The sequence below is a fragment of the Equus przewalskii genome, chromosome 18 (assembly GCF_037783145.1).
Source record: "Equus przewalskii isolate Varuska chromosome 18, EquPr2, whole genome shotgun sequence".
NCBI classification, from domain to species: Eukaryota; Metazoa; Chordata; class Mammalia; order Perissodactyla; family Equidae; genus Equus; species Equus przewalskii.
The window spans coordinates 13,621,913-13,640,161 of record NC_091848.1 but is presented as its reverse complement, the minus strand read 5'-3'; the positions used below and the strand labels follow the sequence as shown (position 1 = coordinate 13,640,161).

The 18,249-nt window shown below is 39.3% G+C and overlaps 1 protein-coding gene across 5 annotated transcripts in view; it reads left to right on the top strand.

The window, feature by feature from the left end:
• The window catches only part of PLD1 (phospholipase D1), a 201,844-nt gene that overhangs the window by 72,734 nt on the left and 110,861 nt on the right, over positions 1–18,249 (top strand). For all 5 annotated transcript variants that reach the window (XM_008512881.2, XM_008512879.2, XM_070583129.1 and 2 more), the window contains exons 2-8: positions 3,914–4,104; positions 4,370–4,497; positions 7,870–8,015; positions 8,235–8,340; positions 9,658–9,723; positions 16,105–16,163; positions 18,066–18,158. In XM_008512881.2, the coding sequence (XP_008511103.1) occupies positions 3,945–4,104; positions 4,370–4,497; positions 7,870–8,015; positions 8,235–8,340; positions 9,658–9,723; positions 16,105–16,163; positions 18,066–18,158 (758 nt within the window). In that variant the 5' untranslated portion in view covers positions 3,914–3,944. The remainder of the gene's footprint in view (positions 1–3,913; positions 4,105–4,369; positions 4,498–7,869; positions 8,016–8,234; positions 8,341–9,657; positions 9,724–16,104; positions 16,164–18,065; positions 18,159–18,249) is intronic.

Below are 18,249 nucleotides of genomic sequence, written 5' to 3'. Positions count from 1 at the left end.
GGTAAATATTCCCTGCAAAGATTTTTAATTCTAGTATTCATTATCAGAGAGAAAAAAAGCACTATTTGCTTCCCGGATACAGATGCAAACAGAAATAAAACACAGTTGCTGTTATCGCTCCATGGGCACCATCTCTACTTGGTACCAAGAGAGATAATGATCTTGCAGTGTAATTATACAAGGAGGTAACAAAATCAATTACGTTATCTCAAGTGTAAACACTGAAGGCCTTATGCCGTTGCTGGTTAAGATGGGCTGTAGCTGTGGCAGCTGCTCACCCACCAATATAGATGATTTTAGATGAAAGAAAACATGAGTTAATAAAAGAAGATTTGACGACATAGAAGTGTAGGTGGCGTTACAGCTTACTATTCAAGAATGAAACCAGGAATATGATTGTTGGGTGAACTGTCATCACAAAGCAACCACGGACATAAGTGAAGGCAGTGATGGACAAATCATTTGGTTCATTTTCTGTTATTAAATAGCAAAGTCTTCACAAAATCACCAACAAATCTTCAAGCCCTTTGTGTCCACTGAAATTCCACATGATCTTGTAAAATATTGTGAACCATAAAAATAAAAGGCTAAGAAGAAATTCAGGAGGCTGTCAGATACATTGGTTTCGTAATTGCAATGGCTGTGGGGCTAGTAGGATCCCTTCTGAGGTTTGCTGATTAAAGTAGAGAACATCTTTTATTGTTACGGAACTGAAACTTCATATAAAAGATAAATTTATAGACATTCAAGCCCATAAAATAAAATCAATAATTATGAACCTCTATAACTAAGTTCGTGAGATTTCAGAACCAGACAAATCTGCTTTATAAACTCAACATTGACCCAGGTTGAGTGACCTTGGACTTAACTTTTACTTGAGTTGGACTTTTAGTTGCTTAACTAAAATCTTTCAGAATAATCGCAAATACCAGATAGGATCATTGTGAGTATAAAATAACACAACTGTGCTAAAATTGTGCTTAGCACATGGTAAACACTTGAGGATAAATAAGAGGATTCCTTTCTGGTTTTTTTTCTCATTCTTCCTTAGGTTTTTCGCAAGTTTATATGCTGCTTTTCTCTCTATCTGAAATAAGATATTTATTTTAGCTTGATCCAGTAACTCGGTACTATTTATTCCAGTTTTCTTATGGTGTGTAAATTACCCTGGGCTCTGTAGATCTTAAATTTACCATGCATTTTTTAACATTAACACTCTGTCCAAAGGAAAGTCATTTGGAGTAACCCTTGTTAATCTTTGCTATGCTAAGAAAGTTGGCAAAGTTAACCATAAGCCTGTTTAATCAATAGAAAATACCTAAAGGCTTTACAAATTCACAGGTAGCCATGATATGATGTGATTTCTTACTTGTTTTTCCTTGTCTCATTTCCTCTAAGTTTTTCATTACTTTATGTTTTAAATAAAGCAAAACCTGGCTCATGGTTGGCATCTAATAAGTGTTTGTTGAATTGAGAGGGAAGGAAATAAATATTTTAATTGTGACTAGAGGCAACAGATGGGCCCTCAATGGTGGCTGAATAGACCTTGATTAAATTATCCAGTTTAGAAAACATTCTGCACCTGTTTCTCATATTCATATAAAAAAACTACTTGGGTTAATTTCTTGGGATAGGAGAAGAATTAAATTAATTGTCTTATAAGCGTCTTTATATACAGTAGGGTTTTTGTGTTAAAGGGACCCTAGAGATGAAATATTTCAACCTCCTTAATTTATGGAGAAGGAAACTAAGGCCCTGAGAGTTTAAATGGCTTCATCCTGTGGTGCTGAGCTGCAAAAAGAATTCACTTCTGATTCTTTCCACTTGAGTCAGCTCCTCAGGGCACTTGTTTATATTAAAAACTTTCATCTATTCCAGAGGCACTTACATATCTATAAAAAATCAACAGCCAGGGGCTGGCCCCGTGGCCGAGTGGTTAAGTTCACGCGCTCCGCTGCAGGCGGCCCAGTGTTTCGTTGGTTCGAATCCTGGGCGCGGACTTGACACTGCTCATCAAACCACGCTGAGGCAGCGTCCCACATACCACAACTAGAGGAACCCACAACGAAGAATATACAACTATGTACCTTTGGGGAGACAAAGGAAAAAAATTAAAAAAAATAAAAAAAATAAAAAAAAAATAAAAATCAACAGCCAGATAAAACCAGGGTTGAGAACATCGGCTTTTGAGTTAGAGAGACCTAGGTTCAAATCCCGTCTCCACCACTTACTACCTATGTGACCTTGGCTGATTGTCCCAAGTATTGGTCAAAGTACCTAATCTCTCCGTGCCTCAGTTTCTTTATCCATAAAGAGGGGATGACAAACCTTCGTCATCTTCAAAGTAGAAATAACAAGCCTTCATAGATTTATTATTGATGATAAATGTGATACCGTGTATAAAGGATTATCACCAGGCTGGGTACATGCTAAGCAGTCAGTGCGTGTTAACTCTTATTAGAATATAAATTAGAATCGAGAGAGAAAATTGAAGGGAAGTGGTGTAGGCAAGTATAGTCTTATATTTTGCTAATAGCGGGCCACAAATTTGGCTTCAAGCTTCCTTACAGCCAACATGGAGAAAGAGCACGACTGATTACATAGTTCACAGCAAACTTAGTTATGTTAATTATATATCTCTAGCCAAACCAGGACCACCCTTGTCTACCCCCATCTTTGAATTTCCAAACAAGATCTTTCTCTATCAGACTCAGTAGTGTGGCTTTTAGAGACTTGTTGAGTTACAGTAAGGGCTGCCCAGGTTTGCCTCAGGCTCTCTTAGCGTTCCACACGGCTACGCGTCTTCCACTCAGCACATGCCCTTCTTAGGAAGGCCAAGACTTTGGAGGAGGCCAGAGATGAACTTGGAGCTAGGTAGCTAATTTTCCTCACCCACATCAGGCGCTCCTTAATCACTGGGACCAGCCTTTTTCATCTTTACATATTCACTCATTGCCTTTCACAAGGATTGAATGGTGGATGCTCAGTAAATGCTTGTGATTTGCAGTAATAAGTGAACGTGTAGGGGGGTTACTGGTATAAAAATGCCCCTGTTCTAGGGCTTAGTTATAACAGATTATTTCAGGCACTACAGATTTTTCATCCAACTCTGATGACAGCGCTCAAGGCTTAAATCTCGGTATTTTAAATGAAAAATAAAATCTATATGAACTCTTCTTCCCTGGGTACTGATGTGCAACGACCTGTGTTATTAAATGTCAGAATGAAATAGAATCGGTTTTCTTAAAAAAGGAGAGAAGTATAACTCTGGCACCTGTGGTATCTTTTGGAATAGGTATACTAATCAATTTCCTTTCAAGACACGTATATCATTATAACTAACATAAAGTTATGGCAAAACTTCACGTCTCAAAAGAATCATATACACTTTGCTTGGGATGTCACCTATGGAGGGAATGTAGAAAGATTATGCTATCATTAAAATATTTTTAAATCTGCATATTGAAATTATTGTAAAATGCCCTAAATTTTTTAGTTAAAATATTTAAAGTTAGTTATTTCATTATATTCTTTCTTTCCATGTATTTGTTAGAGTTAAGAATCAATTCCTTTTCTCTGAATAACCACTCCCAAACCAATCTCCCTTGAGACTCTCCTCACTTATCCAAATTAATAAAATTGGATGAGAGGTATGTTGGCATTTATTCAATGAGGTGGGTTTTTTCTTCCTTGTTTACGATTAAGTACCTGTCTCCAATTTAATTTACAAGCTAGGAATCATTTAAATGTTAAACAGGAAAATAAATGAAAAGGTTGTTTGCAATAACTGGGGCTCACACAGAGCTGGTTGACTTGTTTCCATATGCTATGTCTAAGCCCGATTTCAAATTGTAGGATAGGGTTTTATGGAACCAAAATAATAAGTCCTTGTGACCCTTTTCTCCTTTCCCAGGCTCTTGGCTTTTACCCCATCCAAAGCCAACATGTCACTGAAGAATGAGCCGAGACTAAATACCTCGGCACTGCGGAAAATCGCTGCCGACATGAGTAATTTGATAGAAAATCTGGACACGCGGGAGCTCCACTTTGAGGGGGAGGAGGTGGATTGCGAAGTGTTTCCTGGCGATCCCAAGATACAGGAAGGTATGACTGATGGTCTGAGCGCGGAGGAGAGAGTTTATCGGGGTTTCCTGGCAGAGCAAGATCTGAAATAACCTGCTAATGGTTGATCTTCCTTGCTGTTGTCCTAACGCTGTGCTGAGACCATTTCATTATCTGTTTCCTCATTGTAGCATGTTAACGATTCTTAGAAAGAGATGCCCGTGAAAAGCAAGTTATGCTAATATCATGTATTCTTGCAATATCATTGTTTTCTTGCGATAACTTTATTTACTTATTTATTTTTTAGTGTGCATCCCTTTCTCTGCCGTTTATAACACTCAAGGATTCAAGGAGCCTGATATACAGACGTATCTGTCCGGCTGTCCGATACAAGCCCGAGTTCTGGAAGTGGAGCGCTTTACGTCTACAACGAGGGTCAGAGCGTTTGTGGACTTGCCTTGAATTTGTCGATATATACTAATTAAGACAGGATCCTCCGTTTTCCTTCCTCCTAGCTATGACTGTTTTGAGCTTTTTGTTCATCTGCTTATCACTTCCAAGTCCTTGTCTCCTCTCAAGTTTTTGCTTCCTTCCCATTTAGTCTTTCTTCCTCTTACACCTCTTTCCCCATTCTCGAAAATGCTTTCTTTAAAAAACACGTTTAAGGCCATTTGTAAGTTTAATGAATTACAAAGTGCCTCTCCTGGGCCGCCTCTCTCTCCAGTCTTCCATTTAGCGTGGATTCCTAGGGTATCGCCATTCTACCTAGAATGCCAGGTACTGGCCAAGGAAAAGTTTAGATTTCCTAATGCCTGTTCAGCAAGAAAAGAATGATGCTATCTCGCTCTTGAAAGAAAAAAAGCCAGGATGCTGGATTGGCCAGTGCCATTCCCTAAAAGTCCTGCTGAGAGGATTCTGCTGGCATACCCGCCTCTCTGACTTGTTTCTAGTACCCCATCCTTTAGGTCCCGTTCACTTTTTCTCTTTGAGCACTGAAAGGTGGGGCAAGCAACATGTTTTGCTCAAGGAAAGCTACACTCTTTGAAGCCATTGGACTGGAAGAGACTGTCAGGGTAGCTGCGTTTGCTCTGTTACTGCCTGGATTTTGCACTTGTCAAGTCTCATGGGTAGAGAACTTTGCTTCAGGTTGGTGGGCCTTTGTCCCTTCAGGTTAAGCTGTGTCCATGGCAGAGTATGGCCACCATTGACTCCTGTCCCAGGGGAGGAATAGAATAACCTTTCAGCTGGGGGCAGGCTTTGCCTTCCCTTCCTGCTTGTCTTTGGAGGCTGGCACGTGCTGCCTTGGTCCTGATGGTTTCGTTGGTGCTCTGTCCTGACTGGCTTGGTGTCCAGCTTCTCTTTAGGATCTTCCTCTGAGTTAGGTCCGTGTCTCTCTGATACGCCACTGAGTGCCAACACCCGGAAGCGTCTCTTAGATGACATTTGCCTTCTTATTTTGCCTACCAGCTTTTGGATTGAGAGGTGATAACATGTGGGGGTTAAATGCACAGACTCCAGAGCCAGACTGCATGATTTAATTCTTGTCTTTGCTTTGGAATCTCTAGCAAGTTACTGACCTCCCAGCTTCCTCATCTGAATAATGGATACAATAGTGCCTACCTTATAGGTTTGTTATGAGGAGTTAATAGTAATAATACATAGCATTATACTTGTATTATGTAAGTATATTATATATTGTATTATGCAAGTATATGCTGTCTAATACTATGTATTATTATTATTAGGTATCTCCTAAAGTTATACATGAAGATAAATATTCAAGCCACCAAACCAGGGACTTCTCCTTGCTCATACTCTTCTGTTAACCACCTGAGTTTGGTTCAGTTCTGTTTTATTTATTTATTTTGCTCAGAAAGATTTGCACTGAGCTAACGTCTGTTGCCAATCTTCCTCTTTTTTTTTTTTTTAAATATGAGCTGCTGCCACAGCACAGCGACTGACAGACGAGTGGTGTAGGTCCACACCCAGGAGCTGAACCCAGGCTGCCAAAGCAGAGCGCACCTAACTTAACCACTAGGCTACTGGGGCTGGCCCTGGTTCTCTATCTTTATCTGTGTGAGAAGGCTAAGGATCATCTGCCTCCTCCTTAGAGTTTAGTTTACTAAGAAAGATGACCTGAATTCATGCAGTTTGAATGTGATTCCAGGTGAATAAAAAGGACCCTTTTTCTGATGATTGTGTTGATGTGCCAGCTGATGGCAGGCGCTCTGATGACAGCAGGTGAGATAGATGTTATCCCCTGCCCTCCCAGGCTGGAGATCCTCCACTTGCTACTCTAGCTCCTCCTCGCACCCCCTCCACCCTGTCTCTGCCCTGGGGGCTCCCTTGCCTTTCTCCTCTGGCAGGACTCAGACAACGGAGAGCCCAGATACGAGACTGGGGTCACCCTGGCTTGGCTGTGTCCCTTGACCAGAGACTAGGTCCATGCATCCTAGAGGTATTCTAGGCTACACCACCTAGGTTTGTGTAAGTACGCTCTATGATGTTCACATAATGATGAAATTGCCTAAAGACACATTTCTCAGAATGTATCCCTGTCGTTAAGTGATGCATAACTGTATTGACCCCAGAACTGGGTTCCTTCAACTTCTGGTTGGAGTAAGTGTCATGAATCCTAACTAGAAGCAAAGCAAGTGCTGGATTTGAATGTTTACTAGGGATGGGGTTAGATTCCAGATTTAAGAGTACAAGTTGCATTGATTCTCATGCACATGTTTTATATACTACATGTACACAGAGTGGCCACGCTTTAGAAGTCTGTCAAATATGCCAAACGTCAGGAATGAATGGCAGCAGGCCAGGAATCACCCATGGGGATGCTGACACCAGAGCCTGGATAAGCCAGCAGAGTAGGAGACATTTACTCTCTCCCACCCCCAACACTTATAGTGCCTAGATCTCTTGGTAGGGGCCCGTGTCCTCCAGGTGTCCAGAGTGCCTGTACCCCACCCCTGCAACACACCCCGTGGTAGCTTCCTTCAAGACCTCTTGTGCTTTATAAAGATCCCTCCATCTTCTCACCCCTTCTACCATCTCAAAACTCCCATCCACCAGGTCTGTTAGCTCTTCTGATTGAAATAGTTCACTAGTCACCAAGATGTATTTGCATTTTCATAAGAAGTGTTTAAACATTTTAAAATGGAGATTCATTTTGGTTAAGTAGTTGGGGAAAATATGTTGCATGTGGGAAGATCTTTTGCTTCTTTCCCTCTAATCATCCTGGTCACTGGTGGTGCTTCAGGGCAGGGCGATGTTGTAGATAGGATGGACTTTGGAATGCGTTTCAGAAGGAGAAAGCGTTGACGTCATTTGTGAAGGGCAGGAAGTGGGCTAAGATGGTGCTCCTGGAATCCGTTTCCTCCAGCTTCCGTTTCACCCCCTCCAATTGTCTGTTCACTGCTCATACTTTTGGACAACACCCTGATGGCTAATTAGGGCCTTCACTCATTGTCTCCTTTACCTGGTTTCTTGTTTCAGGTGTGTGCATGCATGTGTGAGTGCGTGTTTGTGTGTGTGTATGTGTATTTGGAAGAATATGATTTGTGGGTGTTTGTCTTTGGTGTGACTCAGAGTTTGTCTTATGTATGTTATAAGGTGAACGTTTAGGAGAATATTATTTCTTTAATCAGTTGTTTTTGAAAACATGTTGCTTATGTACTTGTACAAAATAAGTAGGTTGGATTTAAGGGTACTTGTATGTTACTTGTTAATTAGCTGTTGTTCATTGAGAGATTTTAGCATTTTTGTTGTATCTAAAATAACACCCACTTTTATTTATCACTGTAGGTACCAAGTGCCAATCTTTATACTATTGAATTAACACATGGAGAATTTAAATGGCAAGTTAAGCGGAAATTCAAGCACTTTCAAGAATTTCACAGAGAGCTGCTCAAGTACAAAGCCTTCATCCGAATCCCCATTCCCACCAGGAGGTAACTGTTTCAGAATTAATTATAAGGTTATCCCAGTAAACAAGTTGGGTGGAAAGAGTATTTCATTCATATTATGGGTTAACTAGTCCATTGTTGATGGATATGTTCTATTAAATAGACTCTTCTAAAAATAAGCTGTCTCATGAAAGGTATTACAGGAGTCATGGTTCAAAGAATAATCTAATAAATGTTTGCATTGTGTGTGTGTATGTGTTTTAGACACACATTTAGAAGACAGAATGTCAAAGAAGAGCCTCGAGACATGCCAAGTTTGCCCCGTTCATCTGAAAACATGGTCAGAGAAGAACAATTCTTTAGCAGAAGGGTAAGTCCTCACACTGTTCTGTTGTTCTGAACATGATTTTGCAGCTCGGTAGAAACAGGGCATCTACTGAGAGGTGAGGTGGGCCTGGCTGCACCTTCTCTCACCCGCTAATCCATCACCCAGGCTGGTTTAGCTTCTCTGGAATGAGTCAGGTAGCCCCTTCTTCCCCAAGCCATTCTGGCCCTGGGGAGGCTGCATTTTCCTGGAAGAGGAAGAGCCGTCTGTGTTAGGAGTGTCGGTGTGAAGAATCTGACTCCCTGCAGGAGCCTCTTGGGGCTTGTTGTGGGTCAACATTGAGCTCATCATTGAGGGTGTTGAGAGCTACTCTTTTAAAGTCATCTATTTCCATATGTTTGTTTCAGTGTTTGGAGGAGCTTGTCCTAAATGTGTATACAATCTCAGTCCCAACTATAGATGGGGCCGCGAGGGTCTAGAAGAGTAGGACAGAGTACAGACGTGTACAACAGTAGGACAGAAAGCTCAGGAGCTGGGGCGCTCCTGCCTGCTCTGTTTGAGTGTATAGTGCTGCATAGGGCAGAAGATTGATTTTTTGTTTTACTAGAAAATTAAGAAAGTGTGAGTTCTGTTTTGTAATCTGAGACTTTTATGTTCTGAATGTACTTGATTTCTCCTTCGTAGTTATCATCTTGTTTAAACTCTTTTTGGAGGTCTGGAATAAATATTTTCCAAGATACATAGACACATAAAATTCTGCAGTTTTAGGTTACTATGTGTACATATATGAGTCCAGTTGAAAATGATTAACTCCGGCTTCAATACCTAGTGCGTCAGCATGTATCCTAGTCAATGTGATTGACATTCCCCCGCCCACATTTTAACATATTTGAAATCAGGGTACAACTTACTAGAAAGTCTCTTTTTTAAACCTTCCTCCTCTTTTTCTCTGAACAGCTGTTAAAAAATTGTAGTATATCTTCCGGTAAATTCACTCTTAGAATTGAGGAAATTTAGATTTTTGATAAAAATCAACAAATGCTTTAAAGCCACCTACTATGCCCAGGTCCTGTGTTAGTAACTATGGAAGATTGAAAGAATATACAGTTTGAGCCTTGTCAGCAGTTTGTAAAAACGTAATAAGGTGGAAAGTTACATAGCAAGAAGAGATTTAAATAATGGTTCAAGAGAAGTATGGAAATACCTCATCGATTCTATTCCGGATTCCTGTCTAGTGGTAAGATTAAGAAATAACTGAATAACTTATAGAAGTTAAGATGGAATGATGATGACATCTTTGTTGCTGTTTAAATTTTTCTATGAGTATGACAATATCTCTTATCTGAAATATTTGCATTACAGAAACAACTGGAAGATTACTTGACAAAGTTACTAAAAATGCCCATGTACAGAAACTATCATGCAACAGTAAGTACTATTCAGTGATTTAAATTTCGAAGTAATTTATAAAATCGTAAACTGTCAGCTAAATTTTGAATCATTTTATTAGCACAAGTTCTTGTATCCACTTCTGCATTACTCTTGGAGTTAAAATAAATGAAATGAATAGAAAATTGATTTGACAGCAAGGATCCAATTTATGGTGATACTATTTTTAAAATATTGACTATAACAATATGTCCATAGCAATAGATTTAAATGAACACGAGATGCTGCTAAGGCTAGATTATCTAGAAATCAACCTGCTTCTTGCAGAATGAGGCTTCCAGAATAATGCTAAAAAGCATTTCTAACCATGAAGAAAAAACATTGAGTGGTAAGTGATGAAAACAGTTGGGCAGAGTTGAATGCTCGCAGATTATAAAGAGCATGCTGTGATTGCCATCTGATTGGCCTGTGATGCCTATAAAAGGCCTGTTTTTTCATGTGAAAGTGAGAAGCTTGGGAAAAACTAGGGAGAGAAAAATCTCTTGGGAAATCAGAGAAAAGTGAGAAGAGGTGATGGGGCTTAGAAGCAGCTGGGAGGCACACAGCCAGCAAGCAGGAGGGAGTGACCTTTGCAGAAGGAGTCAGAAAACTATGAGCTCTGCCATCTTAGAGGCCCTGGAGAGAGGATGTTTTTAAAGGGTTAGCCTTCAATTATCCAGAGGTCCAGATAACTGAGAATGCACTGGATTATTGTATTTTTGTGTCTGTGTGTGTATAAACCGTGTTGCTGTGGGGTTGAGTGTATGTATATGGTGTATGTGCAGAACTGAAGAGTGGACGAGGTTATGATTTGGCCTCTAGTTTAGAGAATGGCAGGCATCACATAAACATGTAAACAAAGAGGTAAGCCCTCTGTGTATTTAGGAGAAGAAGCAAGAATGCCTTGACTCCTTGGAATTTTTTGGTGGCTTGCTGCTTGCTTGCTGCCTACCAGCATATTATTTGGAGGCTGGAGCAGGCACCCAGCTAGTCCTCTTTATACACAACTGAGCCGGGGCTGGCCACAGCCCCCCTTCAGCATCTTGCACTGTGATGTTCCATGGAGCTGAAGGAGCTTCTGTGGTTTCATAATCCTGGAGAAGAGTTTTCCTGGGAAAGCAGCACTTTGGGTCCAATCAAAGGATGTCGAGAAGGATGGTGGGAAGGATTTCTCCTCTTCTAGGATTCAGGAATGTGCGTCTTTGAAAGAACTTCATGAATAAGGATATTACTGCTATTATTACTAAAAATGCTGCCTCCTCTTGTGTTCTCTGAAATCAGATGTGCTGTAATAGAGAATTATTTAAATGTGTGTTTGTACCAGTATGCAGTAATTTTCCACGTCTTTTACTTTTCTACCGGCCCGTGACTTTACTTTTACTATTACTTTTGGCTCTAGAACAGTGCTTGTTGAGTTCAGTCTTCTCTTTCTCTGTGCGTTACTACATTTTGGATTCTAATGTTGGTTAAAGAATGTTTACATTTTTTTAAATGTTCATTGTAATTTCTTTTCCAATCATAAAAATCTTTCCAAAGTTGAGCCGTATTGTATTTAGAAGTTACAGAATGTCTTCTAAACATTTCCTTTGGATAGGAAAAACTGGTTATAGCTGGCTATGTGTTACTTGTCATTTTTGATGGCTACTTGGATTATTCCCCTCAACAGCAGAATTCTCCGTAATGATTCAAGCATGGGATACAGCTTGATCTACTTTAGTTCTCTAACATTCTCTTCCTTTCATACTAAATGTGATCTGGCCTAGAAACTAGATTTACAAGCTTCATATTTGTGAAATTAGATTGAATCTATGTCTCCTCTTTAGTAATTGTGAGAAATATTAAAACTCCTGGTTGCTAAAAGCATATTAAAAGTTATTTTTATATAATCACACATTTTTATAAGGGTAAAATAAACCCAATGTAACTTAAATTGGATCCTTAAGCCAATAGGATCATGGATCATAGGTCAAGGGGTCCAATAGGATCATGTCCCTAATTTCAATAAAATTTCATTGAAATTAGACATGGACAACTCTTTCTTCATACTTTTACATGGTCATTGGTTGCGTTAGTATTTAAACAACCTTTTCCTCCAAGATTATGAAGACTTCTTTTATTTTTATTCCTTTTTCCCTCCGTGAGGTTCTGAAAAGCAAAGCTTCCTAGTGTTTTAGTGAATTCAGCATCAGCCAGTTCCCTTAGAGATTATTAGTAATTCATTCCATTTTCTTTACTCACTTGTAGAATGAAGATAAATGTATTTGCCCTTTCCTTAAGGCATAAATACATAAAAGAAAAAAAGATAATATTTATTCAATTGTACAATAACGTAAAATCTCCAACAAGATTCCTTTTGTGTTCTGAAGTGTATTCACGCTGGCTATAGTACCGAACCCACTAGTTGGGCATTTTTATTCCTAACTGGAAAATGCTTATCTTCTAGGGAATTTAAAGGAGGAGTCAGTAGGAAAAGTAAATGTCCTTGTTTTTCTGATTGAAGATTAAAATCTAGAAATGAACCAAAATGCATAATTTCCAAGAGGAGGGCCCCAAGCTGATGGGATGATATTGCTAATTTCACGTAAATCATGTGTCATCTGTATCTCAGATTCCTTACCCAAGATGGTGATTAGTTTGAAATCACCTTCTTGGAGATAAGGAATGTGAAGATAAACAACCCACTGACAGATCAATAATACTGAGTTCACCTCTCCCTTGTTTTGTAGAATGAATAACTTTAGCTTGAGGGGAAGAGTGGGTAAAGATTAATAAAGATGCACACAGTGTTTCCATGCCAAAAGGGAAAAGCTGTCCTGGTTTAAACAGCTGCATCTGCAAATTAAGGGAAGTGTTGTCATTTTTACGATTGAGTCTTAGACTTGGGAGGTCCATGGGCCTTGCTCCAGCCACTTGGTTTCCTCCACAGGTTAGATGTCTCCTCTTCTCTCTGGAGCTGTGTTAACGGTTTTACCTGGAAGGCAGCCTTTCTTGGAGCATCTGAGCCCACCTCCTACCCCCACTGCAAGGGCACTGCCGAACCCCACACTCTTGTCTTCCTTGCTGCCGAGAATTTCCTACTTGGCCACTTGCTTGAATTTTTGCTACCTCAGGAATAAAGGGGCCTCTGAACATCCCCCTTCTCTTCTAATACAGAGATGGAGTAGAGAAGCAGTGTGTATGTGATTGTCAAGTAACTTCCAGCGTTTGTTGTTACCCCTAGGGTGTGTTGCTTGTCTCTTGGCATGGGAGCGCTTTGCTTCCCTATTTCCCTAACATTTAGTTGTACTTTTCACAAGTTCCTTTGGAAAAAAAAACAAAAAAAGATATTGACTAGAACATTATTCAAGAGATCAATAAGCCCTGTGGAATATTGTCAGGCTAAATTGATCATTAAATTTTTATTCCTAAGAATCATCTGCCTGAATGGAGAATGGAATTCTTATCACTGGGAAGTTTGGACAGCACATTTTTGTTAAATTTATTCTTTTTATTTATTTTTTTCCTTTTTCTCCCCAAAGCCCCCTGGTACATAGTTGTATATTCTTCGTTGTGGGTCCTTCTAGTTGTCGCATGTGGGACGCCACCTCAGTGTGGTTTGATGAGCAGTGCCACGTCCCCGCCCAGGACTCGAACCAACGAAACACTGGGCCACCTGCAGCGGAGCACGAGAACTTAACCACTTGGCCACGGGGCCAGCCCATCTTTGTTAAATTTTAATTGTATTATTTAGGTTTGCTTCCAAATTGACCTTGGCACATTTACCTTCAATCCCATAAATCTGTATTAGAAGATTTATTGCCAGAGATCTTTTTTCCGTATAATAGGGCTAGTTCTTTCTTTAAGTCTCTCTTTACTCAATTTTTAACTAAACCATTAGGATAAATTTAAATTTCATATTAATACACAATTTAAAATTTTCTGCATTGCTGACATATACTTTTTTGTTTAGGTGAAATTCTTACATTTTGCAAGTTTGTTACGATATTCTAAAGTTATAATTTCTGAATTATTTCAAAGAATATTTCTGTTGTCAACTATTTGATGATAAGAGCTATGTGAATGAAAAAATATCCAGGTATTAGATAAGGGATTTCCTTGATGTTTGCTTTTCATTTCCTGTTCTTTCATTCGCTTGTTCTGTGACTTTGCATAAACTAGTTACACCTCTGTAGTGGTTTCTTCCAGTGTAAACTAGGATTGACATTTTCTCTCTGCTTCCTAGAGATAAAATGAGCAGTTGTAGCTTCGGATTTTAAAATATTTTGGATTCTGTGGCTCAAAGTGTGCACTGTCACTTCTAATAGCCTATGCATTTTCCAGTTAGAAAGCATTTCCACAAATCAGATCAAGAATGCATGGTACTGAATTGCCATGTTTTATACAAGAAATGAAGTGTAAAGACTTTGGATTTTAAAATTCTTATAAAAAATGCTATGTGAGGCTGTGCTTGATTTGGAGTTCTTAAGTCCTTTTGAATTTTAAATACTTCCTCAAGTAACCCTAAGAAAGAAATGCAAGCATTTAGTTGGCCCTCATAAGGACTGACAGCTCTGAGAGATTTGTAATTTTTTTTACATTGTTAATATTAGACATTTCCAATCACATATACAGAACTTTAAAACTGTTATGTTTCATTTCGTGAATCCCATTGACAAGGCCAGAGGAAATTCCATTTCCTCTGAGATGTCTCCTCAGCTAGGCAGTGGTTGCTCTCCCTCTGTAACTCTGTAACTACTTTCACCCGTAACTGTTAGGGTTCTTCCCACAGAACTTTGTTGATGTGGAGTGTTTTCTATGTCTGGTCTCCCCTCTGCTTCCTGACACCAGGAACATGTCTTTTTTGTCTTTGATTTTTCTATCAAACCTGTTATTGACATGGTCTACAGCCATTGGCAGATCTGGGCTTACTGTAGCTGCTTTTAAAGAAAATTCTTTAAATTGGGAGCAAAATAATATCTAAGTCTAGTTGTTTCAAGGGATACATGAGGTAAAACTCCTGCGTATGCTGAGAATTACATCACGTTCGTTGGTTTTCCCCTCTATGCCTCTCGGTTCATCTAGGGCTCACCCAGCTAGAATAAACTTGCTCGATGTAAGTAAGATAAATGTTGAATGACTTTTTGCTTTTGCAGCTTAGTTTTGAGGATACCGACTGGTCTGACCTGACTCTGAATCTACTCCATGCTAATTATGTGATCTCGGGGAATTTACTTAACTTCTCTAAAACAAGGGTTGGTCAACTATAGCCCACAAACCAAATCCACCCCACTGCCTGTTTTCATATGGTCTGGGAGCTAAGAATAGCTTTTACATTTTTCAAGGATTGAAAAAAATCAAAAGAAGAAGAATATTTCATGACATAAAAATTATATTAAATTCATGTTTTAGTATGCATAAAGTTTTATTAGAATACAGCCACTCTTATTCACTTACTTACTGTGTCTGGCTGCTTTCATGCTACAGTGGTTTAACTGTTATGGTCCACAAAGCTTAAAATAATTACTGTGTGACTCTTTGCAGAGATGGTTTGCCTACTCCTGCTCTAAATCTCAGTTTCTTCTTCTGACAACATAAAAAATAACACCTATTTCAAAGAGGTTTGAGATAATGCATGAAAAATGCTTAGTACAGGGCCAACAGATATTAAGCATTCAGTAAATGTTAGCCATTGATGTTGCTATTATAATATTTATAGATTTTAATCTTCTTGTAATCTATACGGTGAAGGTAGGCCTAAACTTCTTCCTTTCTACTCACTAAAAATAGAATTATTTTTATATTATAATTACATAATATTATCTTAGTTTGTGTTAGAATATTCTGGTATTCCTGAAGTTCAAAGACCTCCCTATCTCCCCTCGACCTACTTGCCATTTCGTTTTCCATGACTCGCCTTCATCGTGCTCACTCTAACCCAACTGTACATCCCACGAGCTTCTTATACCTCTCCTAGTCTATTTCCCCCTTTGCCTCCCATTTCCACGTGCCAAGTCTAGAGCGTCTTCCAAAACCTGGCACCAAAGTCACTCCCTTCACACAATCTTTTATTATTTGTTTTGTATATATGACACAATCCCCCTTCCCCAACAACAAAACAAACACAAAAGAATTTTGGGAGTACATTCTCTCTGCATGACCTTCTTGAGCATTTTATCTCTACATCTTAGAGCACAGGTCACTTTCTTGGTTGTGTTTTAATTATGGATATTCTTCTAATCTGTACTCTTTCAGGGCAATGCGATTGTTAATGATCTGTGTGGTCTGTAGAGTACCCCAGACGTGTTTACACATAGCAGTACCTAATATGTGGTTTTTTGAATGTATAAATTTCTCTCTTTTTTTTCTGACTTTCTAAACTATGGGTTTTTGGCCTCTTTTCAGACTGAATTCCTTGATATAAGCCAGCTGTCTTTCATCCATGATCTGGGACCAAAGGGCATGTAAGTTCCAGCGTTGGCTCTTTAAAGAGAAATGTGAAAGCTGATAAACATTATCTTTTGATTTGTCGGTGTGCCATGGTGATGGAGCTCGCCTGGCTTCACTGCCAGCTGCTTTTCTCTCCAACAGGGTAACTGAGGGGATCTATTTATACAAAACAGAGTATTTTGCTACATTAAACAAAGGGAGCAACTGCTCCACGCTCTTTCTTACGTGCTTACAGCACAGATTTTCTCTAACCCAACAGTAGGAATGTTTAATACAGGCAGCAAATATGATGTGTGGGAGAATGCATTAAAAATCAAATATACAACACTGTATATTTGAAAGTTGCTAAGAGAGTAGATCTTAAAAGTTTTTCATCACATGATGGACTACTACTCAGCCATAAGAAATGATGAAATCCAGCCATTTGTGACAACATGGATGGACCTTGAGGGTATTATGCTGAGTGAAATAAGTCAGAGGGAGAAAGTCAAATACCATATGATCTCACTCACAAGTAGAAGATAAAAACGACAAAAAAAATAAACACATAGCATTGGAGATTGGACTGGTGGTTACCATTGGGGAAGGGTGGGGAGGGCAAAAGGGGTGATTAGGGTCACATGTGAGGGGACGCACTATAATTAGTGTTCAGGAGGTGAACATGATGTAATGTATCCAGAATTTGAAATATGATGGACATCCGAAAAAAATAAAAATAAAAAAAAAAAAGTTTTTCATCACAAGAAATGAGAATTTGTAACATGTGGTGGTGGATGTTAACTAGACTTATTGTGATGATCATTTACCAATATATACAAATACTGAAACAATATGTTGTACACCTGAAACTAATATAATGTTATATGTCAATTATATCTCAATTTAAAAAAATTAACTGTACAAGATCCCTCTTCTAATCACTTATAAAAGTTAGCTGTTTATCACTCATTTCCATGACTAAAAATAATACTGTGTAAAATTTATGTTATGTAACAAGATTGAAATTTACTTAATGATTATTTTCTTTTGCAATATGAGAGCCTGATGTTATAAAGAGCTTAACTTTTTTAGTAAAGAGTACTGTTGATAGTTGTTTTAAATTTTTCTTTTGTGTAGCCATTATTATTGTTCCTTCTTTTCACATCTTTCAAAATCAAGATGTTTGTCTTTTCAAAGCTAGTAGCAGGGCCAGCCCGGTGGTGTAGCGGTTAAAAGTACACACATTCCACTTCTTGGTGGCCCGGGGTTCGCCGGTTCGGATCCCGGGTGCGGACGTGGCCTGCTTGGCAAGCCATGCTATGGTAGGCGTCTCACATATAAAGTAGAGGAAGATGGGCATGGATGTTAGCTTAAGGCCAGTCTTTCTCAGCAAAAAGAGGAGAATTGGCAGCAGTTAGCTCAGGGCTAATCTTCCTCAAAAAAAAAAAAAAGCTAGTAGCTTTGCTCTCCTTCCTTTGGCATGACGTGGTCCTAGAACTGTAGGTGAAAGGATGCAGAAATGCCCAGGAATCTGTGGGTGAGCACCTCCGGTGGTCTCAACAGCAGCTGAACCAGTCCCCTGCGGGCATTTGGCAGTGTGTGGGGTCTTCTTCAGGCTGTCGCAATGACTGGAAAGAATGCTCAGCATTTAGAGCCAGAAGCCAGGATGCTTAAGGACCTGCAGTGTGTACAATAGAGTTATGCTGCCCCCAATGCCAACAGGTCTACACCTGTCCAGATGTTTTTAAAGATTAGCTACTGGAGTACTCAGCCTGGCAAATATGACATTGAGCTATTTGAAGGTGAAGGAGGAAAGAGTGGGGAGGAAAATCATGTGAGAATAAAACAGTTTATTTAGTCCCAAGTTGCAAGACTGTTATCAGCTAAGTGTGAGCTGGAAATTTGAACATCATGGGTTAACTTGATATCTCTTTCAGAGAAGGTATGATAATGAAGAGATCAGGGGGACACAGGATACCAGGCTTGAACTGCTGTGGTCAGGGAAGAGCCTGCTACCGATGGTCAAAAAGGTAGGACTTAGGAGTTCTGTGTGTTTATTTTAATAAACTGGATGTTGGGGGAATTTTTACATACTAGTTTTCAATAATAATTATAAATCCC